Here is a 21,006-nt window from a genome sequence, read left to right on the forward strand (position 1 = left end):
ATTCCAAAGAAATCGAAAACTCGAGAGGAAAAAAGTCCAAGAAAAGCATGGTTCTAAGGAAAGCTAGGAGACCAGGAATGTGATTAAATACATCCTCTAAAAAGGGAGTGTCCAGCAGTGCTCTTGGTCGTCTTAAAGATACTCTGGAACCTTCCAGTCTATCAAAGTGGGCCAATCTTTCCTCTTCAACATTGTTCTGTGGGCGGAATGGTGGACTATGTGGGCATCCCAAAGGGGCTGTGGAATCTAGGCACCGAGGGCAGGGGTCCAATCCAGACTACAGGGGGCAGCGAGCACTGAACACGGGGGTGTTCTGGAGGAACAGGAAGCCTCGTGTGCCCGGCACCAGGCCTCCTACCTCTGGCAGCTGCCCTGGATTCTTGTTTGGTTTCCTGCTAACACTCTTCTCAGATTGAGACTCCAGCCCCGATTCAGTGGGGAGCACAAAGCAAGGGACAAAGCCATCATCATGGCCTGGCCTGGCCCCCCGCCATCAGCTCAGGAATAGGGTAGAGGGTAGAGCGAGAAGCCTGGCCTGTGATTGGGGTATCTAATAAGTCCTAGATCAAGCCACATTGAAAATCGGTCCCACCACTGGATTATCCTTTCTTACGTGAGGCAATTATTCCATTTTTCTAAAGCCAGTTTCGGCTGGATTTTCTATTACTTGCAACTAAAAGACTCCAGACAAGCAGCAACCTAAACCCAAAGTCCCCCCAAAATGCAAACTCTAGAGAATGGGGAACAGCATGTGGCTAAGGAAGGGATGATTTTCCAGACCCTGGGCAGCCCAGTTCTGTGGGTCTGACCCAAATTTTATGGGCTGGAGTCTGGAAGTGGGGCTCAGGAATCTGTGGTTTTTAAAAACTCCCCAGAAATGAGGATGGGCAGCCAGGTTTGGAAACCCTTGGCTCTGCAAGATTCAAGTGTTGGGCCACCAAGGCCAGGAGAAGGTCTTCGCGCGGCAGACACAATGGGGACCAGCACTTGCCTTGCTTCGTGCTTCTCGTCAATACAAAACAGCTGGATGCAAAAGGCAGTGGAGGCGCCCCTGTAGATGGGGCGGAAGTTGCTGGTCTCTTCGGGCAGAGAGATGGATGCTGAGCTCGTATTGCTGATGCAGTAATCCGTGTAATCCACACTGTACTCTTGACTGAGTTTTTCTGTGTGCTACAGCAAGGAGAGAGGAGGAACTGAACTGGGAATCCTATTTATTTCCTACCATTTAATGGGCTAGTGGCTGCCTTGTCTCCACAAGACACCGTTCCCAGGACAGATGTGACTGCCTCACCTGAAACAAACCATCCCGAGCCAGGCCCGGTTTTAAGGAGGTGTTCTTAATGAGATTTCAAAATTGTTGAGGATGGAAACAGGTTCTCACGCCAAGGTCAGAAAACGAACCTGAGTCTTTGATACGAGATCCATATTTTAACTGCATCACTGGATAGAGGTTAGAGTGTGGGACTATTACATGCATATTAATTCCATAAGCAAAACACCTCTGTCCCCAGTTTTCCTTGTGATTTTGTGCTACAAGAATTTTTGGATCTTGGGGCTGTTCAGGTGGTTTGCTAGTGAGGGGGGGCCCCGGGAGCCAATTGCCCATAGCCACCTGGAGGATTAGTGCTGAGTCCCGTCAGGTCTCATTTTCAGGGCATCGAAGGAGGTGTTACAGCTCAGTGAGAGGAACATGATTCACTCCGAGATCCTCTCGGAGTTCTTTGAAATTGAAGTAATGCATGCATATAGTAAAAATTAAAATAATATTAGCATTAAAAAGTTATAAAGAAAATCAGGAGCCTCCTACTACCCCATTGACTAGCATTTTCAACTTTTTCCTTTCTTTTGGCCTTTACCTCTATATTTCTGAATACTATCATGCTGGCTTCTGTATTTGGAGAACAGGGCGGGAGGACAGGGCAGGGGTTCCTGGAGAATCCCACTGATCCGCCTATTCTCTGTCTTTCCCCATCACACAGCCTCGCACCGTGCACTGGATTTGGAGCTGCTTCTGCTTGACCCTTCAGAGAACTATCACCTGGTCCTTTCACTTGGGGGGTAGTTGACAAGCTAAGTGTCCTCTGCAGGGAATCTATTGTCCCCAACACCGCCCGGCAGACTGTCAGACAGAGCCCTCACCCCGCCTTCTGCAGAAGCCCCAGGGCCCGGGCTCTTTGTGGGCACACGTGGGGAATCCCTCCTCATCATGGTGCCCGGCCTCCACCTTCCCCAGCTGTGAAGAGCCAGTGCAAACCCCACCATCGATTTCCTTCTTTCTAAACACCTTTAAAGTGCTCGTGTTCCAATATCTCCTCTCCCAGTCTTCTTGTCTGTGTGGATTTGTGCCCTTATTCTTCCCTTACGGTTATTTCGGTGGTTTTTTCCAGAAGGGGGAGGAGATAAACATGGGAGATCAATCCTCCTTGTTGACCCGGATACCCTCTGGGATGCCAGTACATCTAATGCAGTATGGACCACCCTGAGCCCCTCCACATCCTCGTTTGGGTCCCTAAAGGAATGGCTACCCTCTTAGAAATACTGGAGAGACATTGCTCCCCTCTGCTGCGTGCCCTGCTCCCTCCTCCCTGGGGCACGAGGAGTGGGCACCCTAATGTGGGTTCCCCAGAAGCAAAAGGAGCTAAGTTCACGCGGGGAGCGATGCCAGCAAATTCTGCGAGGCGGGTGGGCGAGTGAGGAGGGAAGGGAAGGACCCCAACGCGGCGCAATGAACAAGTGGGTTACTTGTCAATCCCGCCAAGACCTCGGGGAGATGTGGAGAGCACCCCTGGGAGCCATCCTACCCAAAAGGCAGAGGAGCTGGGGGCTGATTCTCCAACTGCCCCTGGAGGTGGCGACCTGCCTGCAGGAACAGCCCCAGGGAAAGAGCAGGCACTGAAGCCCCCATCCTCAGGGTGCTGGGGGGTGAGCAGTGCCAGAGAAGATCGTAGTGGGCCTGCAGCACATGCTAACGTGAGGCTCGGAAAGCGGACCTGTGCCCGCCTGGGGCCCACTCCTTCCAGAAGCACGTCGCACTCCTGGCAACTGGTGGAAGATGCTATCACCCCTTGGCCTGAATCTGTAACAGGAGGAAGCAGTTCCTGGAACCAGAGATGCGTGTGAATGACACATCAGACACGTAAGTGTGTACATGAATGTACTCTACGTAGAGCAGGAGAAAACTCTTACAGACGTTTGCCCCTCCAAAATGTTTTCTCTCTAGACAATGGGAAGAAGAGAAAGATTCTATTTACTGAAATGGTTGCAAATTATTGATGTAGAAAGTGTAACTTCTAGGATCGAGCTGTGCAAGGGATATAGAATAAAGGTCTAATGACAGTGGAGCGAGAGTTCACCGAGGGAGGCTTTGTGGAGCAGGTCCTAAGTAAGGAGGCGGCTCTGAACTGGGAAAGAAGGCGGGAGGCCTGGCGAGGAAAGTGCACGAAGACGCAGGTGGAGAGGAGTGAGCCGCACTGGCCCCCTCCAGGGCCCTCGCAAGCCCTACCTCCACTTCACTAGCGTTTCCACTTTGGACTGGTGATAAAGCTTCCTCCATTGCGGCTTCTTCTGTGCTTTTTCTCTGCAAAAGACAAAGGCAAGACATGAGAATTAATCAACACCCACAGTGGTTCAGAGCCCGAGCTCCGTATGAGCTGCCTGGGTCAGATCCTGGCCTCCATGCTTACAGGGCACGTGGCGTTGGGAAAGTGAGGGCGTCCCAGTTTCCTCATCTGTACAAAGGGGCTAAGGGCAGCACCTACCTCATAAGGTTGTCCTGAGGATAAAATAAGGACAGGTGGATGGAGAGATGCTTAGCATCTTCTGACTCTCTGTCGATGTTAGTTATTCCTCCTTTATTCTTATTCTTCTGTGTAACTTAAAAGATGCACTAGGGCTTTTTTAAAAACTGCTTTATTGAGGTATAATTGACATACAGTAAACAGCATATATTTAAAGTGTAGCTTTTGAAAAGTTTTGACCTATAATAATATCACCACGATAAAAATAATAAACACATACATCACTCCCCAAAGCTTCTGTGTTTCTGTGTGGCTCTTCCTCCCACCCGGGGCCACTCTGCCAACCACAGGCAAACAATGATCTGCTCTTTGTCACTGTAGATTATATGCTGAGTCTATTTCTGGATCTTCTATTCTGTTCCGTTCATCTATTTGTTGACCTTGACATCATTACCACACTGTCTTGGTTACAAGAACCTTATAATAAATCTTGAAGTCAGTAGCATTAGTCCTACAACCTTGTTCTCTTTCCATAGTTTCTTTGTCTGTGCTAGGTCCTTCCCACTTCCTCATGAATTTTGAAATCACTTTTTCAATTTCTCTAAAAATTCCTCCTGAAATTTTGACTGGGATTTCATTGATCAATCAACAACTTGACAATATCAAGTCCTCGAAATTACGTACAGGGGATATCTCTCCATTTATTTAGGTCTTATTTCATTTCTCTCAGAAATGTTTTGTAGTTTTTAGCATACACAAAATACTTAAATCTGACAACATCTTTTGTCAGATTTAAGTATTCTGTGTATTTGTACTGTTCTAAATGGTATTTACTTAAATTCCTGATTGTTCATTGCCATTATACAGAGATAAAATTGAACTTTGCATGTTAATTTTGTGTATATTCTTTTAATTCTTTTCTTGTCTTTTTTCACTGGCTTGAACCACCAGAATAATTCTGAATAGAAGTGGTGAGAACAGACATTCTTGTCTTGTTTCTGACCTTGGTGGAAAAGCACTCAGTCTTTTACCAAGGATGATGTTAGCTATAGGTTTTTCAACAATAACCTCTATCAAATTGAAGAAGTTCTCTTCTACTCCTAATTTTCTGAGAGTTTTTATGAAGAATGAATGTGAATTTTCAGATACCTTTCCTGCATTTATGAGATAAACATATAAGTATTCTTTTTTAGAATGTTAATATGGTGAATTACATTGATTTTCTTATGTTAAACCAACCTTGCATTCTCAGACTAAACCCTACTTGATCATGACATTGTCCTTTTAATATATTGATTCAATTTATTAAAAGTTTTATTTGAATTTTTCCATCGATGTTTATGAGAGCTGTTGATTTGAAGTTTTATTTCCCTGTGATGTCTTTTGTTGGGGAAGAACATACTTTAGATGACCTGAATCCTTTTAAATTTATTGAGACTTCTTTTCTAGCTTGAAATATGATCTAACTTGGTAAATATTCCATGTGGATGTGGGAAGGTGTATTCTGCCGTTGTTGGGTAGAGTTAGGTCAAATTGGTCAACAGTATTCTTAAAATCTTCTACATTCTTACTGATTTACTCTCTACTCATTCTATCAATGATTAAGGGAGGGATATTGAAATCTCCAAATATAGTTGTTTGTTTATTTATTTATTTATTTGTCTTTGCAGTTCTATCAATTTTTACTTCATGTATTTTGAAGTTCTACTATTAGGTGCATAAATATTTAGGACTGTTATGTCCTCTTGACCTTTGTTATCCCTGGTAATATTCCCTTTTCTGAAATCCACTTTGTCTGAAATGAATAAAGCTACTCCAGCTTTCTTTTGATTAGTGTTACCATGATGTATCTATTTGCATGTTTTTCATTTGAACCTGTTGTATCTACTCAAAGTGCATTTTTTGTAATCCACATGTAACTGTTTTGCTTTTTAATCCAATCTATATCTGCTTTATACATTCTTTAATTGGGATATTTAGACTATTTTCCATTTAATGTAATTATTGATGTGATTAGGTTTAAGTCTGTTATCTTGCTGTTTGTTTTCTATTTGTCCTATCTGTTCTTTATTCCCCTTTTCCTCTCTTTTTGCCTTCTTTTGGAGTAATTGTATATTTTTATGATTCCACTTTACCTCTTTGTAGGCTTATTAGATATAACTTTCTGAATTTGATTTGTAACTTTCGTGTTCTTTTAGTTTATAGTTTACATCTTTAAGTCTATCTTCAGGTGATAAAACATCACTTCAGGTGTAGTATAAGGACCCTAAAATAGGGTCCTTACATTGTGCCCTCTTGGCCTTTGTGCTGTTCTTGTCAGATGTTTTTACACATGTTGAAAGCTCCACACTATGTTGTTTTTATTTTATTTAGGCTGTCAACTATCTTTGAAAGAGATATAAATAATAAAAACAAAATCTTACACATTTACCCATTTAGTTACCATTTCCAGTATTCATCGCCCTCTGTGTAGATCCAGATTTCCATCTGGCATCATTTTCCTTCTGCCTGAAGGACTTCCTTTCACATTTCTTGTAGTTGGGTCTACTGGTAATGAATTCTTTCCCCTTTTCTGTGTAGGCAGAGTCTTTATTTCACCTTTATTTTTGAAAGATATTCAATGGGTGTAAAATTCTCGGTTGACAGTTTATTTTCTTCCAGTTCCTTAAAGATGTGACTCCACCGTCTTTTTTTGCTCACATTGTTTCCAGCAAGAAGTCTGCTGCCATCCTTATCTTTGGGCCTCTGTTCCCAACTTGTCCTTTTTTTTTCTCCCTCTGGGTACTTTTAAGATTTTCTTTTTATGACTGGTTTTCCACTATTTGATTATGATGGGCTTTGGTATAGTTTTCTTCATGTTTCTTGTGCTTGTTATTGGTTGAGCTTCTGTCTGTGGGTTTACTGTTTTCATAACATTTGGAATTTTTAAGTCATTATTTCTTCGAATATTTTTTTCTGTTCCAACATCTTTCTCCTCTTCTTTATGAATTCCAATTACACGCATATTAGGTACTTAAAGTTATCCCACAGCTCACTGATACACTGATTTTTTTTTTTTAATTCTCATTTCTGTTTCACTAATCCCTTTTTCTGCAATGTCTAATCTGTGGTTAATCCTTCCAGTGTATTTTTCATCTCATGAATTGTAGTTTTAATCTCTAGAAGGTTTATTTGGGGTGTTTTTACAGGCATACGTTGGAGGTATTGCAGGTTCATATTCCAGGTTCATTCACCACGATAAAGTGAATATTGCAATAAAGCAAGTCATGTGAATTTTTGGTTTCCCAGTACATATAAAAGTTATGCTATACTATACTGTAGGACGTTAAGTGTGCAAAAGCATTATGTCTTTAAGAAAAAAAAATTCCAAACATTGTGATTTAATCTACTTGGGTGCTGGATAATTTTGTATTCCTACCAATATTCTTTTTTATTTTTTTTTAAAGTACACCTGAATTATACATTATTTAATTTTTATTTATTTATTTATTTATTTTTGGCTGTGTTGGGTCTTCGTTTCTGTGCGAGGGCTTTCTCTAGTTGTGGCAAGCGGGGGCCACTCCTCATCGCGGTGCGTGGGCCTCTCACTATCGCGGCCTCTCTTGTTGTGGAGCACAGGCTCCAGACGCGCAGGCTCAGTAATTGTGGCTCACGGGCCCAGTTGCTCCGTGGCATGTGGGATCCTCCCAGACCAGGGCTCGAACCCGTGTCCCCTGCACTGGCAGGCAGACTCTCAACCACTGTGCCACCAGGGAAGCCCTACAAATATTCTTGAACTTTGTTCTGGAACTCAAATTACTTGGAAGCAGTTTGGTCCTTTTGGATCTTGCTCTAAAGATTTGTTAGATAGGACTGGAGCAGTGCTCTCTCCAGAGCTAATTATTCCTCGCTACTGATGCAATATCCTCTGTGCATTCTCCCAATGCCTTGCGAGTCACAGGGTTCCCTGGTCTGGCTGATGGAACACGCACTATTCCCAGCCTTGTATGAGCACTGTGCACTGTTAATGCTAATCCTCTTGGGAAGTTCTTTCCTCAGCCTGATCCTCAGTAGTTTTGAAGATCAGGCTGATGTGCATGCGCACATCAGTACTCAGCATGTGCTGATCAGTACTCAGCTGAATACCCAAGAGTGACCCTCGCTGGTGTCAACCATCTCTCTGTACAGCTCTCTCCTCTCTGGTACTCTGTCCTGCAAACCTTAGTGGCTTTAGTCTCCATGGACATACCACTTGGCTTCCATGGTGCCTCCCACCCTGTGCCGTGGTCAGGGACTCTCTCAAAGCAGGAGGCCAGGATGTTCGGAGGGCTTACCTGGCTTGTTTCCCACCTCCCGGGCATCACTCTCCTTTGTTACCTGATGAGCAGTGTCTTAAAAACTTATTTCATATGCTTTGGCTATTTTTTTGTTTTTTTCAGGCAGGAAAGTAAATCTAGCCATCTTTGCCAGAAGCAGAAATCCCTCGCGCTAAGTTCTTTTTACTAATTCCATTCATCAGCTTCATTTCTCTCAATCTAGTCCATGCCAAACAACCTTCTTTAAAAGCTTCAGGTGTCCCTCGTGCCCTCTTCTGGGATGTTTTCCACCCTCATTTCCACATACTGAATTAGGAGGCTTTCCTCTTCCCACCGTGCAGCACCTCCTGAAGGCTGGGGCTGTGTTCTGGTCTCGCGAGCACCCTCAGCACCTAGCAGAGAGCCTGGCCATTGTGAGCATCCAACCTCTGTGCAGAGAATAAATCAGCCCTCAAAATACAACACCCACCCAGCTACAGGTTGGGTCCTTTTGTGGTTTGGGGTATAAGAAGGCATCTTCCATAGAGACAATGTGAAAATGCAGCAGGACGAGCCAGGTGGCCTAATGCTAAGATAAAGGTCCTCCCTGATTCCTCTTCTTTCCAAGATCTTCTTTGCATGAGCTGATGGGCAGGGGGAATGTTATTTTGTCCAAGATTGGAAAGGAGAAAAAAAGAGAGCTGGGGGCTGGAGTCCAGGAAGCAGTGGCACTGCACCAGCCCCCATCCTGGCCTCAGGTGGACAGAAGAGTCAGGAGGACCGGAAGCAAAAGGGCCCGTGCAGCGAAACGCGTGCTGGGACTCTTGGCCACACGCAGTGCTGATGGAGGGCCAGGCCGCCAACGGTAGCTTAGAGGTAAGCCCATTCGTTCTCCCCGCCCCCTTGGTGAGGCCAGTTCCAGAGGACACAAGGGACGTGCCCTGAGGTCCTGCAGGAGCAGGTGAGGACCCAGAGCCCAGTCAATATGGACATTTGTATTTTTGTGAACCATCAGTGGTCAGAGGGTGGCAGAGATGGAACAATGGTTGGATCCCCAGGCCCATCCCCCAAATCCTATGTCCTCTATTATGTGGCTGACTGTGGCCTCCTTCAGTGGGGGTGTGCCCCCCTTTAGGTCAGGGTGGCAGCACTCACAGAGCAGGAGGGTGTGGGGAGGGGCCCCTGCTGAAGCCAGGCCGGGCCAGTGGGCCAGGAGCAATCCAGGGAGCTGTGGCAGGTGCTTCTACAGCCTGCAGGGCCCAGTGGGGCAGGAAGGAAAATGCTGCCTCATTTGAGTCTGTGGACAAGGTGAGCTTTCTAACCGCCTTTAAGCGAGCTGCTTTATCCACATCAGCCTCCTGAAGCCAGGGGATGAGTGAGAAGGCAGGGGGAGAAGGGATGGGGTTCCATCCTGAGCTGGATTCTTGAGGGTGTTGTGAGGCTGATTTGTTACAAACACGCAGCCTGTTTCCTCCCCGCCCTTGTCCCCCAGATCTTAACGCCAGTGAGACCTTTCCCTTCTCGGGAGTGACTCCGGCGCCAGGAACACCCCTGACCCCGATGGCACAGGCAGCACCAGGCTGGGGGGATGATCTCCGTTACCTGGATGCTCTCCCCGGCCTCTGGGGAGACAGCTTCCTGCGGCTCCTTGACTATTTGCTGGCATTCCTGGCTGCTGCTCCTGAGCTCGGCGCCTTTCAGAGAAAAAGGGACAAGAGGACAGAAAAGAGATGGTAAATATCTGCAGAGCACAGGAAATTGGAGGCAGCGTGGTCACGTGTTTCTAAACTGCAGCATATCTGAAGGATTATATTGCTGAGGGCAGCGCCGCAAGGTGGGGAGAACAGGGTCTTCGCAGCCCACTCGGATTCTGACCTCTCCGTGCCTCCATCCGCACAGGATGGGGGTCCAGTGATACCTGGCCCGAGGGAGCTGTGGACATAAACTGAGGCCAGGATGGGGCTGGGCTGGGCTGCCCCCCAGGAGGCCCTCGAACCTGCCAGAGACTGAGCTCCGTGATCCTTTCACGGGAGCCCCTTTGAAGTTTGTAAACAACTGATTATCAACCTCCTGGATGGCAGGCTTTGAAATGATTTTAAGGCAGAATATGGAAAAGACCACAATCGGCTATGTCAGTGCTCTCAGAACACAGAGATTAGCACAAGGGCTGCTTTCCCCGTGCTGGGAAATACTGTGAACGGGCATCTGACAGAGGCCACGATGTTCACTACTTTCTAAGTAGTGTTTTCTACTTTCTAAGCAAGACCTGGAGCTAACTATACATTATTGTTTTAATATGTTCTGGAAAGTCAATAATCGGGGTAGTGTTCATATATTTACCGTTCACCAAAAACTAGAGTAGAAAAAACTTTTTTCCCAGTTTGTCTGAAAAGTTCTTTTGCCCCTCCTTTTCTTCCTTCTCCTTCTACTCTCTTTTCTTTTCCTTGTTCCTGTCTGTCTTTCTCCCCACCCCCACCCCCCCTTCTCTTCCACTGTCTCACTCTCTCCCTCCCACCCTCCCCCGCTCTCTCGCCACCCCCGGCCCCTCCTTTCTTGTTCACTCTGTGTCTGCTCCACTGGGGGACTCTTAGCCCTGACATCTGCTTGCAGCCCTTCGGCCTTAGCTCAGAGCAGCCCTAGGATGCTCTTGCCCAGGGGCTGCCCCTCCTCAGAATTGTCCGCACATACACAGGAGGGACCCAGGACCTGCTGGAGGCCCCAGATACTGGGCTGCCAGCGTGGCCTGCTGCCCCGTCTTCTTGTTTCTAAGCATCACAGCAGACGCGGTGGCACCAGAGGCAGCCTATCCTCTCCGCATCCTCCTCTCCCACTGCATTCGTTCCTGCAGCAACAGCCAGTGCAATGGCCCCTGCAGACGCCTCTCAACCCCAAATCCCCACTTACTCATGCCTTATACCTGCTTCTGGCAAAGATGCAGGCAAATGAAGTAGAATGAAATCCTAAGAGAAGAATCAGATGCCCAGGGAGGTGTAAAGAGCAGAGATGAAGAAGCATATAACGTTGAAGGTACAATGAGAGAATAGCACCCCAGCAGAGCAAGTAGCTCTTCTGGGTGGAGAGCAAATGACATGAGAGGGGACAAAGCACTCAGAATCACTCTTCTGAAGAAAGACGCTTTGGGGAGAATGAAACCTAGCGAGTCTCTAGCACCTGGATACGTCCTGCTCCCTGCTTCCAGATCGTTTGTACAGTGTTTCCAGTGTTCTCACAACAGCAAGAGTAGAGTGCTTTTCAGGTTAATTCAGCTTGTTATTGAGATACAACATGTATACGGCACAGTGCATGAATCTCTACGTCTATGTACCGCACGTTAACAACCCCTTAAATGAATATTAAAGCTTTTCCAGGGCCCAGAAGTTTCCCTCACCTGCTGTCCAGACAACACACCTCTTAAAGGTAGCTGCTGTCCTGACTTCTACCATCACTGATTCATTTTGCTCAGCAGCAAAGTTTTGAATCAAAAACAAACAGAAAAAGTTATCAATAACTCCCTATTAAGTTGCACTTTAGTTTTTTAAAATAATCTTTTCTTATGTTAAGTTTTAAATTTGAAGAACTACCAAAAACACTGTCGAGTTTAAAAGAAAACTAGACTTTCCCTGTGCATTTATTTATTTTATTGATGTATAGTTGATTTGTAATGTTGTGTTAGTTTCAGGTGTACAGCAAAGTGATTCAGTTTTATGTATATATGTATATGTATATGTGTGTGTGTATATATATATTCTTTTTCAGATTCTTTTCCATTATAGGTTATTACAAAATACTGAGTATAACTTCCAGGGCTATACAGTAGGTCCTTGTTGTTTATGTATTTAATATACTTTATGATTAGGACAAAATTACTAAAAAGCCAGAAATTTCAGAGACTGAATTAGATTTGCAGTGAACAGTTCATCCTGGAGCCCTCACCGTCTGACAGGCTAATGTTCACAAGACAATTATCAATGACAACGACTAATTGTCTGGGCTAAAGTGTCGTGGGCGTTGCCATTTATTAAGAAGCAGCTGCCCTGCTCATCCCCAGAGGTGGCTGCATTTCAAAACTGGGCAAGGTGATGCCACGTCCCTCCTTCCTGTGTCTCTGGGGTTTTGTGGGGTTTAATTAATTAATTAATGTTCTTAATGTGCCCTGAGGTCCTCAGATGTGAGGTGCTGTCCCAGCAAAAAGTCAAGGCAGCGGTATTATATAACACACAGCTAGAAACACGACTGAGGTTGCAAATTTAACTGTTATTTTATTGCTTACACCACCTAAGTAGCTTGGTAGTCACGAACTAGGGCTTTATTCTAGTGGGAGCGAAGGCATCGTTTACTAGCACTTTCTCTCTCAGTCAGACTGCTACCCTGAGGCGGGGTTACCATGAAGCAAATAAAGCTGGAGGTCCAGGTCCCTCCCAAGGCACAGCACCCACTATTGCATTCTTAATTTTGTATTATTTTTCTTAAAGAGAGCTCCCAAATTGTAAAGACCCAAGACCTGTGTCTGCCTTGCTCTTTAACAGAAATAATACAGGGGGAAAGCTAAATAATACATCGTGAAGGCTTTAGGAAAAAGTAACAGTGTACAATCTGGTGGGTTTTGACATTTTTTAAAAATAGTGATCAAAAATCCTAACAAGATTTTTTTGTGAAATGAAACAAAGTGATTCTAAAAGAGCAAATATGGAAGAACAGTTAGTCAACAAAATTTTAAGAAATAACAACAAAGAGCAGGCCAAATTTTCTAATGAATATTAAGACATATTATATTATTGATACTATGTATAAAATAGACAACTGATGGGAACATACTGTATAGCACAGGGAACTCTACCTAATGCACTGTGGTAACCTAAATGAGAGGGAAGTCCAAAAGGGAGGGGATAGCTGTATGTGTATGGCTGATTCATTTTGTTGTGTAGTGGAGGCTAACACAACATTGTAAAGCAACCAGACTCCAATAAAAATTAATTAAAAAAATAACTATTTAACCACAAAATCCCAAAATAAAAATGGAGATACTTTTCTAAAAAAAAAAAAAAAAAAAAGACATATTATAAAGCCATAGTTATTAAAACAGAGGGTTATTGGGAGTAGGAACAGAACAGAATGGAATCCAGAAAAGAGCCAGATAATTATGAAATGTTCATATATGTTAAAGGTAGCATTGGTGCGGGAAGAATGGAAGAATAAACTGTACAATAAATAGTGCTAACCATAAGGAAAAAAATTAATTTGGGCCCCTATTTCATACAATACACAAAGATCATTTGCAGATATATTAACAGCTTAAAGTTTTTTTAATACTTTTAAATTACGAGAAGAAAATATAGGAGAACATCTCTATTATCCTGGGGGTGGAGAAACCCTTCCTTAAAAATGTAGAAGGCAGAAGTCATAAAAAAAATATTGACATGCTAGACCCCATCAGAATTTTAAAGTTCTGTCTGTCAAAAGAACCCCCTATTTTTTAAATAAGTAGATACATGGAGAAAATATTTGCAACACACATGATAGACCAACAATTGAATTCTAGGGAAAGAGGAAAAAAAACACAATAGGCAAAGGAAATGAATGGACAGGAAATGCAAATGACCAATAAACACATAAAAAGTGTCCAACCTCAGTAATAGAGAAATGAAGTTAAAAAAATATCTCCTTTCATAGCTATCATACTAGCAAAAGTTAAAAATGCTGACAACACTAAATACTGGAAAACTAGGAGAGGCTCTGGAGGAAGGCCACTGCTATGGCCATGTTTGGTGGCAATGTATTTCCAGGCCCAACAAGAACGATTCTGGGAATATAGCCTGTGGAAACTCTTGCAAGGGGCCCAGGGATACGTGTGCAAGGATATTTTTTGCAGCACAGTTTGCAATAACAAAACAGTGGAAACAACTTAAATTTCCATCTAAGGACAAATGTGGCCCATTCCATACAGTGGAATCCTACCCAGAAGATAAAAGGAGGGTCGCAGACCTAAGCTTATCAATGTTATTAGATCTCAAACAGCTGAGTGAAGAAGCAAATTTCAGAACGTCCCATACCCAAAAGGTGCCATTTATGTAAAAAATACTGCCACAGGCTTCCTTGGTGGCACAGTGGTTGAGAATCCACCTGCCAATGCAGGGGACACGGGTTCGAGCCCTGGTCCGGGAAGATCCCACATGCCGCAGAGCAACTAAGCCTGTGCACCACAACTACTAAGCCTGTGCTCTAGAGCCTGCGAGCCACAACTACTGAGCCCACGTGCTGCAACTACTGAAAGCCCACACGCCTAGAGCCCGTGCTCCTCAACAAGAGAAGCCACTGCAATGAGAAGCCCACGCATCACATGGAAGAGTAGCCCCTGCTTGCTGCAAATAGAGAACGCACGTGCGCAGCAACGAAGACCCAATGCAGCCAAAATAAATAAATAAATAAAATTAATTTTAAAAAAACAAAAAAACCCCAAAAAACAAAAACACTGCCACAAGATGGTAGTGTTTTTTCTATGAATACGTGCATAAAAAGAGGTATGGATGGATGCATACTAACAACAATGGCCACTTCTGGGGATGAGAGGGAGAACCAGGCTTGGCCACTGACCAAAGGGAATTCAACTTTAACTGCATTATACTAACTTTTTAAAGGAGGACAGTTTCATGTATTATTAACACAATTAAGATTCCCCCCAAAATGTCTAATTATAAAAGTAAATTTCTATCTTCAGAATATTACAAAATGGTCATTTTGTTTAGTATTTTAATATTATGATTTCAGAAAAGACTGACAAATGAATTTAAGCCACTCAGCTCTAAGAAGAGGAAAGATTAGAGGTTCGAGTTAAATCATTCATTCGACTGAAGTTCAGTGGCGAACGAGGAGTTGAGGGCACTCTAGAGGTACCGCGAAGTACATAATGAATCAGATGTAGTCCTTACTCTAAGAGGCTCACAAGTAATTAGGGTGTGAGTGCACCCCCCCAACCCCCCCCAACACACACCTCTAATGATCTTGCAGTGTGAAAGTTGCTAAAGCAGAGGTATGAACAAAGCACAGTGCGTGTTCACTTATTTATTCATACTTTCATTTAAAAATCTATATTTTACACCTACCATCTGGTAGACATTAACACACTAGACGTTGAAGATTCAGCAACGAACAAGACTAACTTGCACTCCCAAAGCAAGTCAGTAAGAGAAGGAGGAAATATTAAGCCCTGCTAGATGCAGAAAATAAGAGCACGGGAGCTGCTTCAAGGTTGAGTGGTCAGAGACGTCCCTCTGGACATTTAAGCTGAGATCTGAAGGATAAGAAGTAGCCTCGAGACAGTAAGAAGATGGAAACAGTGAGCAGACAGTGCTATCAAGCATTTCTGCTGAAGAGTGGAGATGTCCTTATTTCCTGACCTGCTTCCTTCCTTGGTTTGCCTCTGACCCTTTGGTCTTCTTTGTAACTGTGCTAGTTTCCTGTGGCCACTGTAACAAACTACCACTCAGTTGGTGGCTTAAAACAACAGAAATGTATACTCCCACAGTTCTAGAAGCCAGAAGTCCAAAATCAGTACAGTATCCCTGGGCAGAAGCCAAGGTGTTGGCAGGGCCAGGCTCCCTCTGTCTTGGATAATTTCATCTCAAGATCCTTCATCACACTTACAAAGACCTTTTACCAAAACTAAGGTAACATTTGCACGTTCCAGGGATTGGGATGTGAACATCTTTCGGGAAGTCATGTTTCAGTCTAACCTCGGGAGCACCTCGGCGCTGTGTATCCACCCAAGTGCTTCCTAGGAAGGTAAACTCAACTTGTCCAAATCCGAAGTCACAGCACCTCCATCAAATGATTCATTCACTCTTCTTATTCCCATCTTGCAAAACGGTTCCACCATCCACCTAGTTTCTGAAGTCACCCTTGAGGTTTCCCTCTTTCACAGTCTTCCTTCCCCATATGCAGTAAAACATCAAGTTCCATTAAGTCTCCAAAATATCTCCCAGGTTCATCCACAATCACGCTTCTGGTTCAGCCCCTCATCTCTTTCCAGCACAGTCCAGTGGCCCTTGGAAAGTCTTCCCAGAAACTAGAAGTTGATGGTGTATCCATTTCTAGTTAAAGACTCCTGATGGTTGCTCATCAGTTATGTTGTGATTAAATAGAATCTAGACTCTTTTGTGAGGGCTCATAAGACCTCAGCTGCCTCTCCTCCATCTCCTGTCCTGCTTCCTATTTCCTGCCACCCCCTCACTTCCCGCTTCAGCAACACTGAGCTGGTGCTTTCCCCTCATACACCCTGGTCTCTAACACCTCCTTATTTTGCACATGCACATTGTGTTCCCTCTGCCAGGAAAATCTTTATGAAAGCTCCAATTTGTTTTTGAAGTTTTGACTCAAAAGCTTTCTTTTCTATGAAGTCTATGTTAATGTTCCCAAGATGACTTAGGTATAACTCTGCTGTGGTCCCACCACAATTTTCTACCCTTCAAAACAAATCTCTGATTATAAATTCATTTGTCTTGCATGTTTATCCTGCCACTAGACCGTGCAAGGCTCACCAGGTACTAGACCAGGCTCCCAAAGGCTAGTATATGGGATGTATTAGCTGAATGAACAGCAAGAGGTTGATGATGAAGTCTACAATGATACAAAGGAAAACACTCGCAGGCCGCATGAAAGCAGGACAATGAGCTTTTCCATATTGTTCAAGGAAACAGTGACTCCCTCCTGGACTGCAGTGCAGACTCCAAGCCATAGAGTACAGTGAACTTGAGCTCAGTGCACTGGTAATTCCCAGACCACTGTCTTGACATGAGACTGTAGGTTTTAGCCTCCAACAGGCTAAACTGGAGTTTGTGTCTCCTGAGGACGGGAGAAAGAATGCCATGACAAAAATCACCAGTGTTATTCTTTTTTTGTGAACATGGGTTGTAATCATGATGCTGATTTTTCAGCCTCGCTCTGTTTAGGCCCTTTGTCATATGGTGGCCTCCACTCCAATTCTGGGCTCAGCCTGGGACCTGCTTCGGATAACTGACATGTATTAGCTCAAAGCCTAGACCTCAAGAAGCCTTGTGTATTTCCACTTGGTCTCTTGCAGCTCTGTCGTCACCATGAGAACATGCCCCATCCAGCCTGCTACAGGACGAGAGGCACATGGGGCAGAGCCAAGGCCAGCCTAGATCTGCCAAGAGGCAACCGACCCCAAGACACGTGAGAAGACCCAGCCAAGATCAGCAGAGCTGCCTAGCTGACCCCAGCTGCATGAGCAAAATACACTTATTGTGGGATGCCACTGTGGTTTTGCAGTTGTTTGTTAGCAGCATTATTGTGGCAATGGACTACTGATGCAGTCACAAAATATAACAGCGAGAATCAAGTAAATACTGAAGCTGGTTCTTTGAAAAATACCAATTAAATTGACACTGGTGAGACTAAGGGAAAAAAAGACACAAATACAAAATACCAGGAATAAAACACAGAAACATAGGGGACGTCTATAAAGTAAGACGGTAGATATAAACCCATAAGAACATTAAATGTAAATGAACAAAATACTATAATTAGAAGACAACAGTTGTCACACTAGATAAAAATAACAACCAAACTTATGCTGTTTATAAGAGATACATCTAACATGTAAGGAAATAGGAAGGATGAAAATAAAAGAGTGGATAGAGATATAACATGCAAATATGAATCATAGAAAGCAGGTGTGCCATATTAAAATCAGAAAAAGTAGGCTTTGGGGCAAAAAATGTCACTAGAGATAAAGAAGGACACTTCATAACTGATTTATTTTAAGTTCAGGGAAGACATAATGACTTAAAAATTATGCACCTAATAACAGACTCAAAATACATAACTAAAAATTATAGACTATGAATAGAAATTGGTACATCCACAATCAAAGCAGGAGACTTTAACAGACCTCTCATGAATTGTTCAAACAATTGATGAAGTCAAAAGGATAAAATATTTGACATTATTATCAAACGTGACTGATTCATATAGAACCCTGCACCTAACAACTAGAGGATATACACTTTTTTCATGGACTCCAGGAACATTTACCAAGATTGACCATATGCTCAACAAAATTTAAAGGGTCAAAATCACACAGAGTAGGTTCTCTGACTTTAGTGCAATTAAGCTAAAAGCTAGTGATAAAAAGATAACGAGACTATCCAACTGGACAGAAAAAACGTGGTATGTACAAACAATGGAATATTAATCTGCCTTAAAGAGAAGGAACTCCTGCAACATGTGATGATATGGATAAACCTTGAACATATTATGCTAGGTGAAATAAGTCAGTTACAGGAGGGCAAATACTACATGATTTCACTTATATGTGGTATCTAAAAGTCAAACTCATAGAAGCAGAGAGTAAAATGGTAGTTGCCAGGGGTTGGGGGGAGGGGGAAATGAGGAGATGCTATTCAAAAGTGTAAAGTTTCAGTAACGCAAGATGAATAAGTTCTAGATCTGCTGAAAACACTGTGACTGTAGTTAACAAAACTCCAATGTACACTTAAAAATTTAAGAAAGTAATGCTCATGTTAGGTGTTCTTACCATAATAAAAATTTTTTTTAAGAAGATAAATAGGATATCCCCATATGTTTGGGAGTAAATATTCTTTTAAATAACTTATGAGCCAAAGAATAAATAAAATGAAATTTCAAAAATATTGATAATGTGTACATTATAAAACAAAACTTGTAAGGTGCAGCTAAATCCAAGCATAGAGGAATACTTATAGTTTAAACACTCATTTTAGAAAAGAAGAACAACTGAAAATCAATGAGGGGACTTCCCTGGTGGCACAGTGGTTAAGAATCCACCTGTGAATGCAGGGGACACAGGTCTGAGCCCTGGTCCAGGAAGATCCCACACGCCGCGGAGCAACTAAGCCCATGTGCCACAACTACTGAGTCTGCGCTCTAGAGCCTCCGAGCCACAACTACTGAGACCACGCACCACAACTACTGAAGCCCGCACGCCTAGAGCCCATGCTCCGCAACAAGCCACCACAAGGAGAAGCCAGTGCACTGCAACGAAGAGTAGCCCCTGCTCTCCGCAACTAGAGAAAGCCTGCACGCAGCAACAAAAACCCAACTCAGCCAAAAATAAATAAATAAAATAAATAAATTAGAAAAAAAAAAAAAAAGGAGTGAAGAATCCCAAAAATCAACCCACAAATACAATATGGGCAATTGATTTACGCAAAGGTGGCACTACAATGAGGGAAATGATGACCTTTTCAGTAAATGGTGCTTGGTCAATTGGATATCTATACTTTTTAAATGAAACAATTCCTCTGCCACAGCACACATGAAAATCAATTCCATGTGGATGGTAGATCTAAATGTGAAAGGCACACCAACATGAAGTGGGGAATTGAGCAAAGTTGTCTAGGACCCGTTCTTCATTACCACACCCCAAGACTGTCTACACTTGAGTTATGCTAAATTAAGTAATAAACATTTAGCAAACTTCTAAATCATTTCTAAAGAAGATAAAACATTAAAACATTCATTACTAAGTTTAAGTTTATATACTTTTGGCTTCTATTTTTTTTTTTTTTACAGAGGGGTTAAAGATATTTGCATCTGTTAATGAAGCTATTTGGATATGCCATGTCAAAAAATTGTGCTGTAAAGAAGCATATACCTCTAAAAATTATGAAATTCATGAAATTTGCTAGTCTGCTAGGAAATGTTAGTATATGATAGACAATCCACAATTGTCTACTTCCTCATTTTCTCTATAAAATGAAGGCTATAATGGTTAAAAATTATAATCAACATATATAATTGAAATTACTAGAAATATTAAGGATAAAGGGAAACAATTTAGTATGAAAAATACGCAAAGAACATAGAATGTGTTTTTGTTAAGGTAAAAAAGAAAGAAATTGACTCGTTTCAGAATAAGAAATGGAAGGAATAGGACAAAACCTGAATGATACAGAAAGTTGTAGATGGTTTATGGAATGAAATTTTATGTTAAGTGGTTGGTCAAAGCTGGTAAAGGTTGGACAGATTTACTTATAAGGTTTCTTTTTTTAATGAGCTTTAGTATCAATAACACTTGAATGCAAAACTAGAATTTGGCTTTTCCTCTATTAAAACAACAAAGTTTTCTTGGGTTATTGGTCTATCTTAATGAGACATAGCAAAGGTTTTTATTTACCTTTTAAGTAATCTGCCTAGGAAACAAAGACTCTATGTCTTATTAGAATAATTTCCTGTGCTTTATGTGGACCTTTATTATGTCCTTGACTAAGAGAACTAAGTCTTCTTGCTTTTAAAAGAGCTAAAGTTTGTTTGTTTTTACAACCATGTCACCTCCTATAGTTACTTTTAGATTCTTTAGTGTTATTTTGATTAAATAGGTAACTAGGTATTTTTTCATAGTGACTTGTGGTCCTATAAAATCAGGTGTTCAAACCTTTAAAGGTGTTTGACAACCTTTGGTATTTTGTCTTCCCAAAATCAAATCCTAAATAAAAGCTTGATCTTGAATTGATTTTCCAGAGAGCCCCCTTAGAAAATCTCAAAGGATCTGTTCTTTTACCTTGTAAAAGAAAGATATCAGAAATTAATAGACGTGTGATGACCTAAATGTAAGGCCAGACACTACCAAACTCTTAGAGGAAAACATAGGCGGAACACTCTATGACACAAATCACAGCAAGATCCTTTTTGACCCACCTCCTAGAGAAATGGAACTAAAAACAAAAATAAACAAATGGGACCTAATGAAACTTAAAAGCTTTTGCACAGCAAAGGAAACCATAAACAAGATGAAAAGACAACCCTCAGAATGGGAGAAAATATTTGCAAATGAAGCAACTGACAAAGGATTAATCTCCAAAATTTACAAGCAGCTCATGCAGTTCAATATCAAAAAACAAACAACCCAATCCAAAAATGGGCAGAAGACCTAAATAGACATTTCTCCAAAGAAGATATACAGATTGCCAACAAACACATGAAAGAATGCTCAACATCAT

The 21,006-nt window shown here is 42.5% G+C and overlaps 1 protein-coding gene across 7 annotated transcripts in view; it reads right to left on the minus strand.

Annotated features, from left to right (window-relative positions):
* CFAP61 (cilia and flagella associated protein 61) overlaps nt 1–21,006 on the minus strand; it is a 256,494-nt gene that overhangs the window by 182,314 nt on the left and 53,174 nt on the right. For 6 of the 7 annotated variants that reach the window (XM_059898315.1, XM_059898314.1, XM_059898318.1 and 3 more), the window contains exons 9-11: nt 9,614–9,705; nt 3,503–3,577; nt 992–1,170 (exon numbers count right to left, since the gene is read on the minus strand). In XM_059898315.1, the coding sequence (XP_059754298.1) occupies nt 992–1,170; nt 3,503–3,577; nt 9,614–9,705 (346 nt within the window). The remainder of the gene's footprint in view (nt 1–991; nt 1,171–3,502; nt 3,578–9,613; nt 9,706–21,006) is intronic. The other variant, XM_059898316.1, reaches the window with a different exon arrangement.

Source organism: Balaenoptera ricei, chromosome 15, assembly GCF_028023285.1.
Source record: "Balaenoptera ricei isolate mBalRic1 chromosome 15, mBalRic1.hap2, whole genome shotgun sequence".
Lineage (NCBI taxonomy): Eukaryota > Metazoa > Chordata > Mammalia > Artiodactyla > Balaenopteridae > Balaenoptera > Balaenoptera ricei.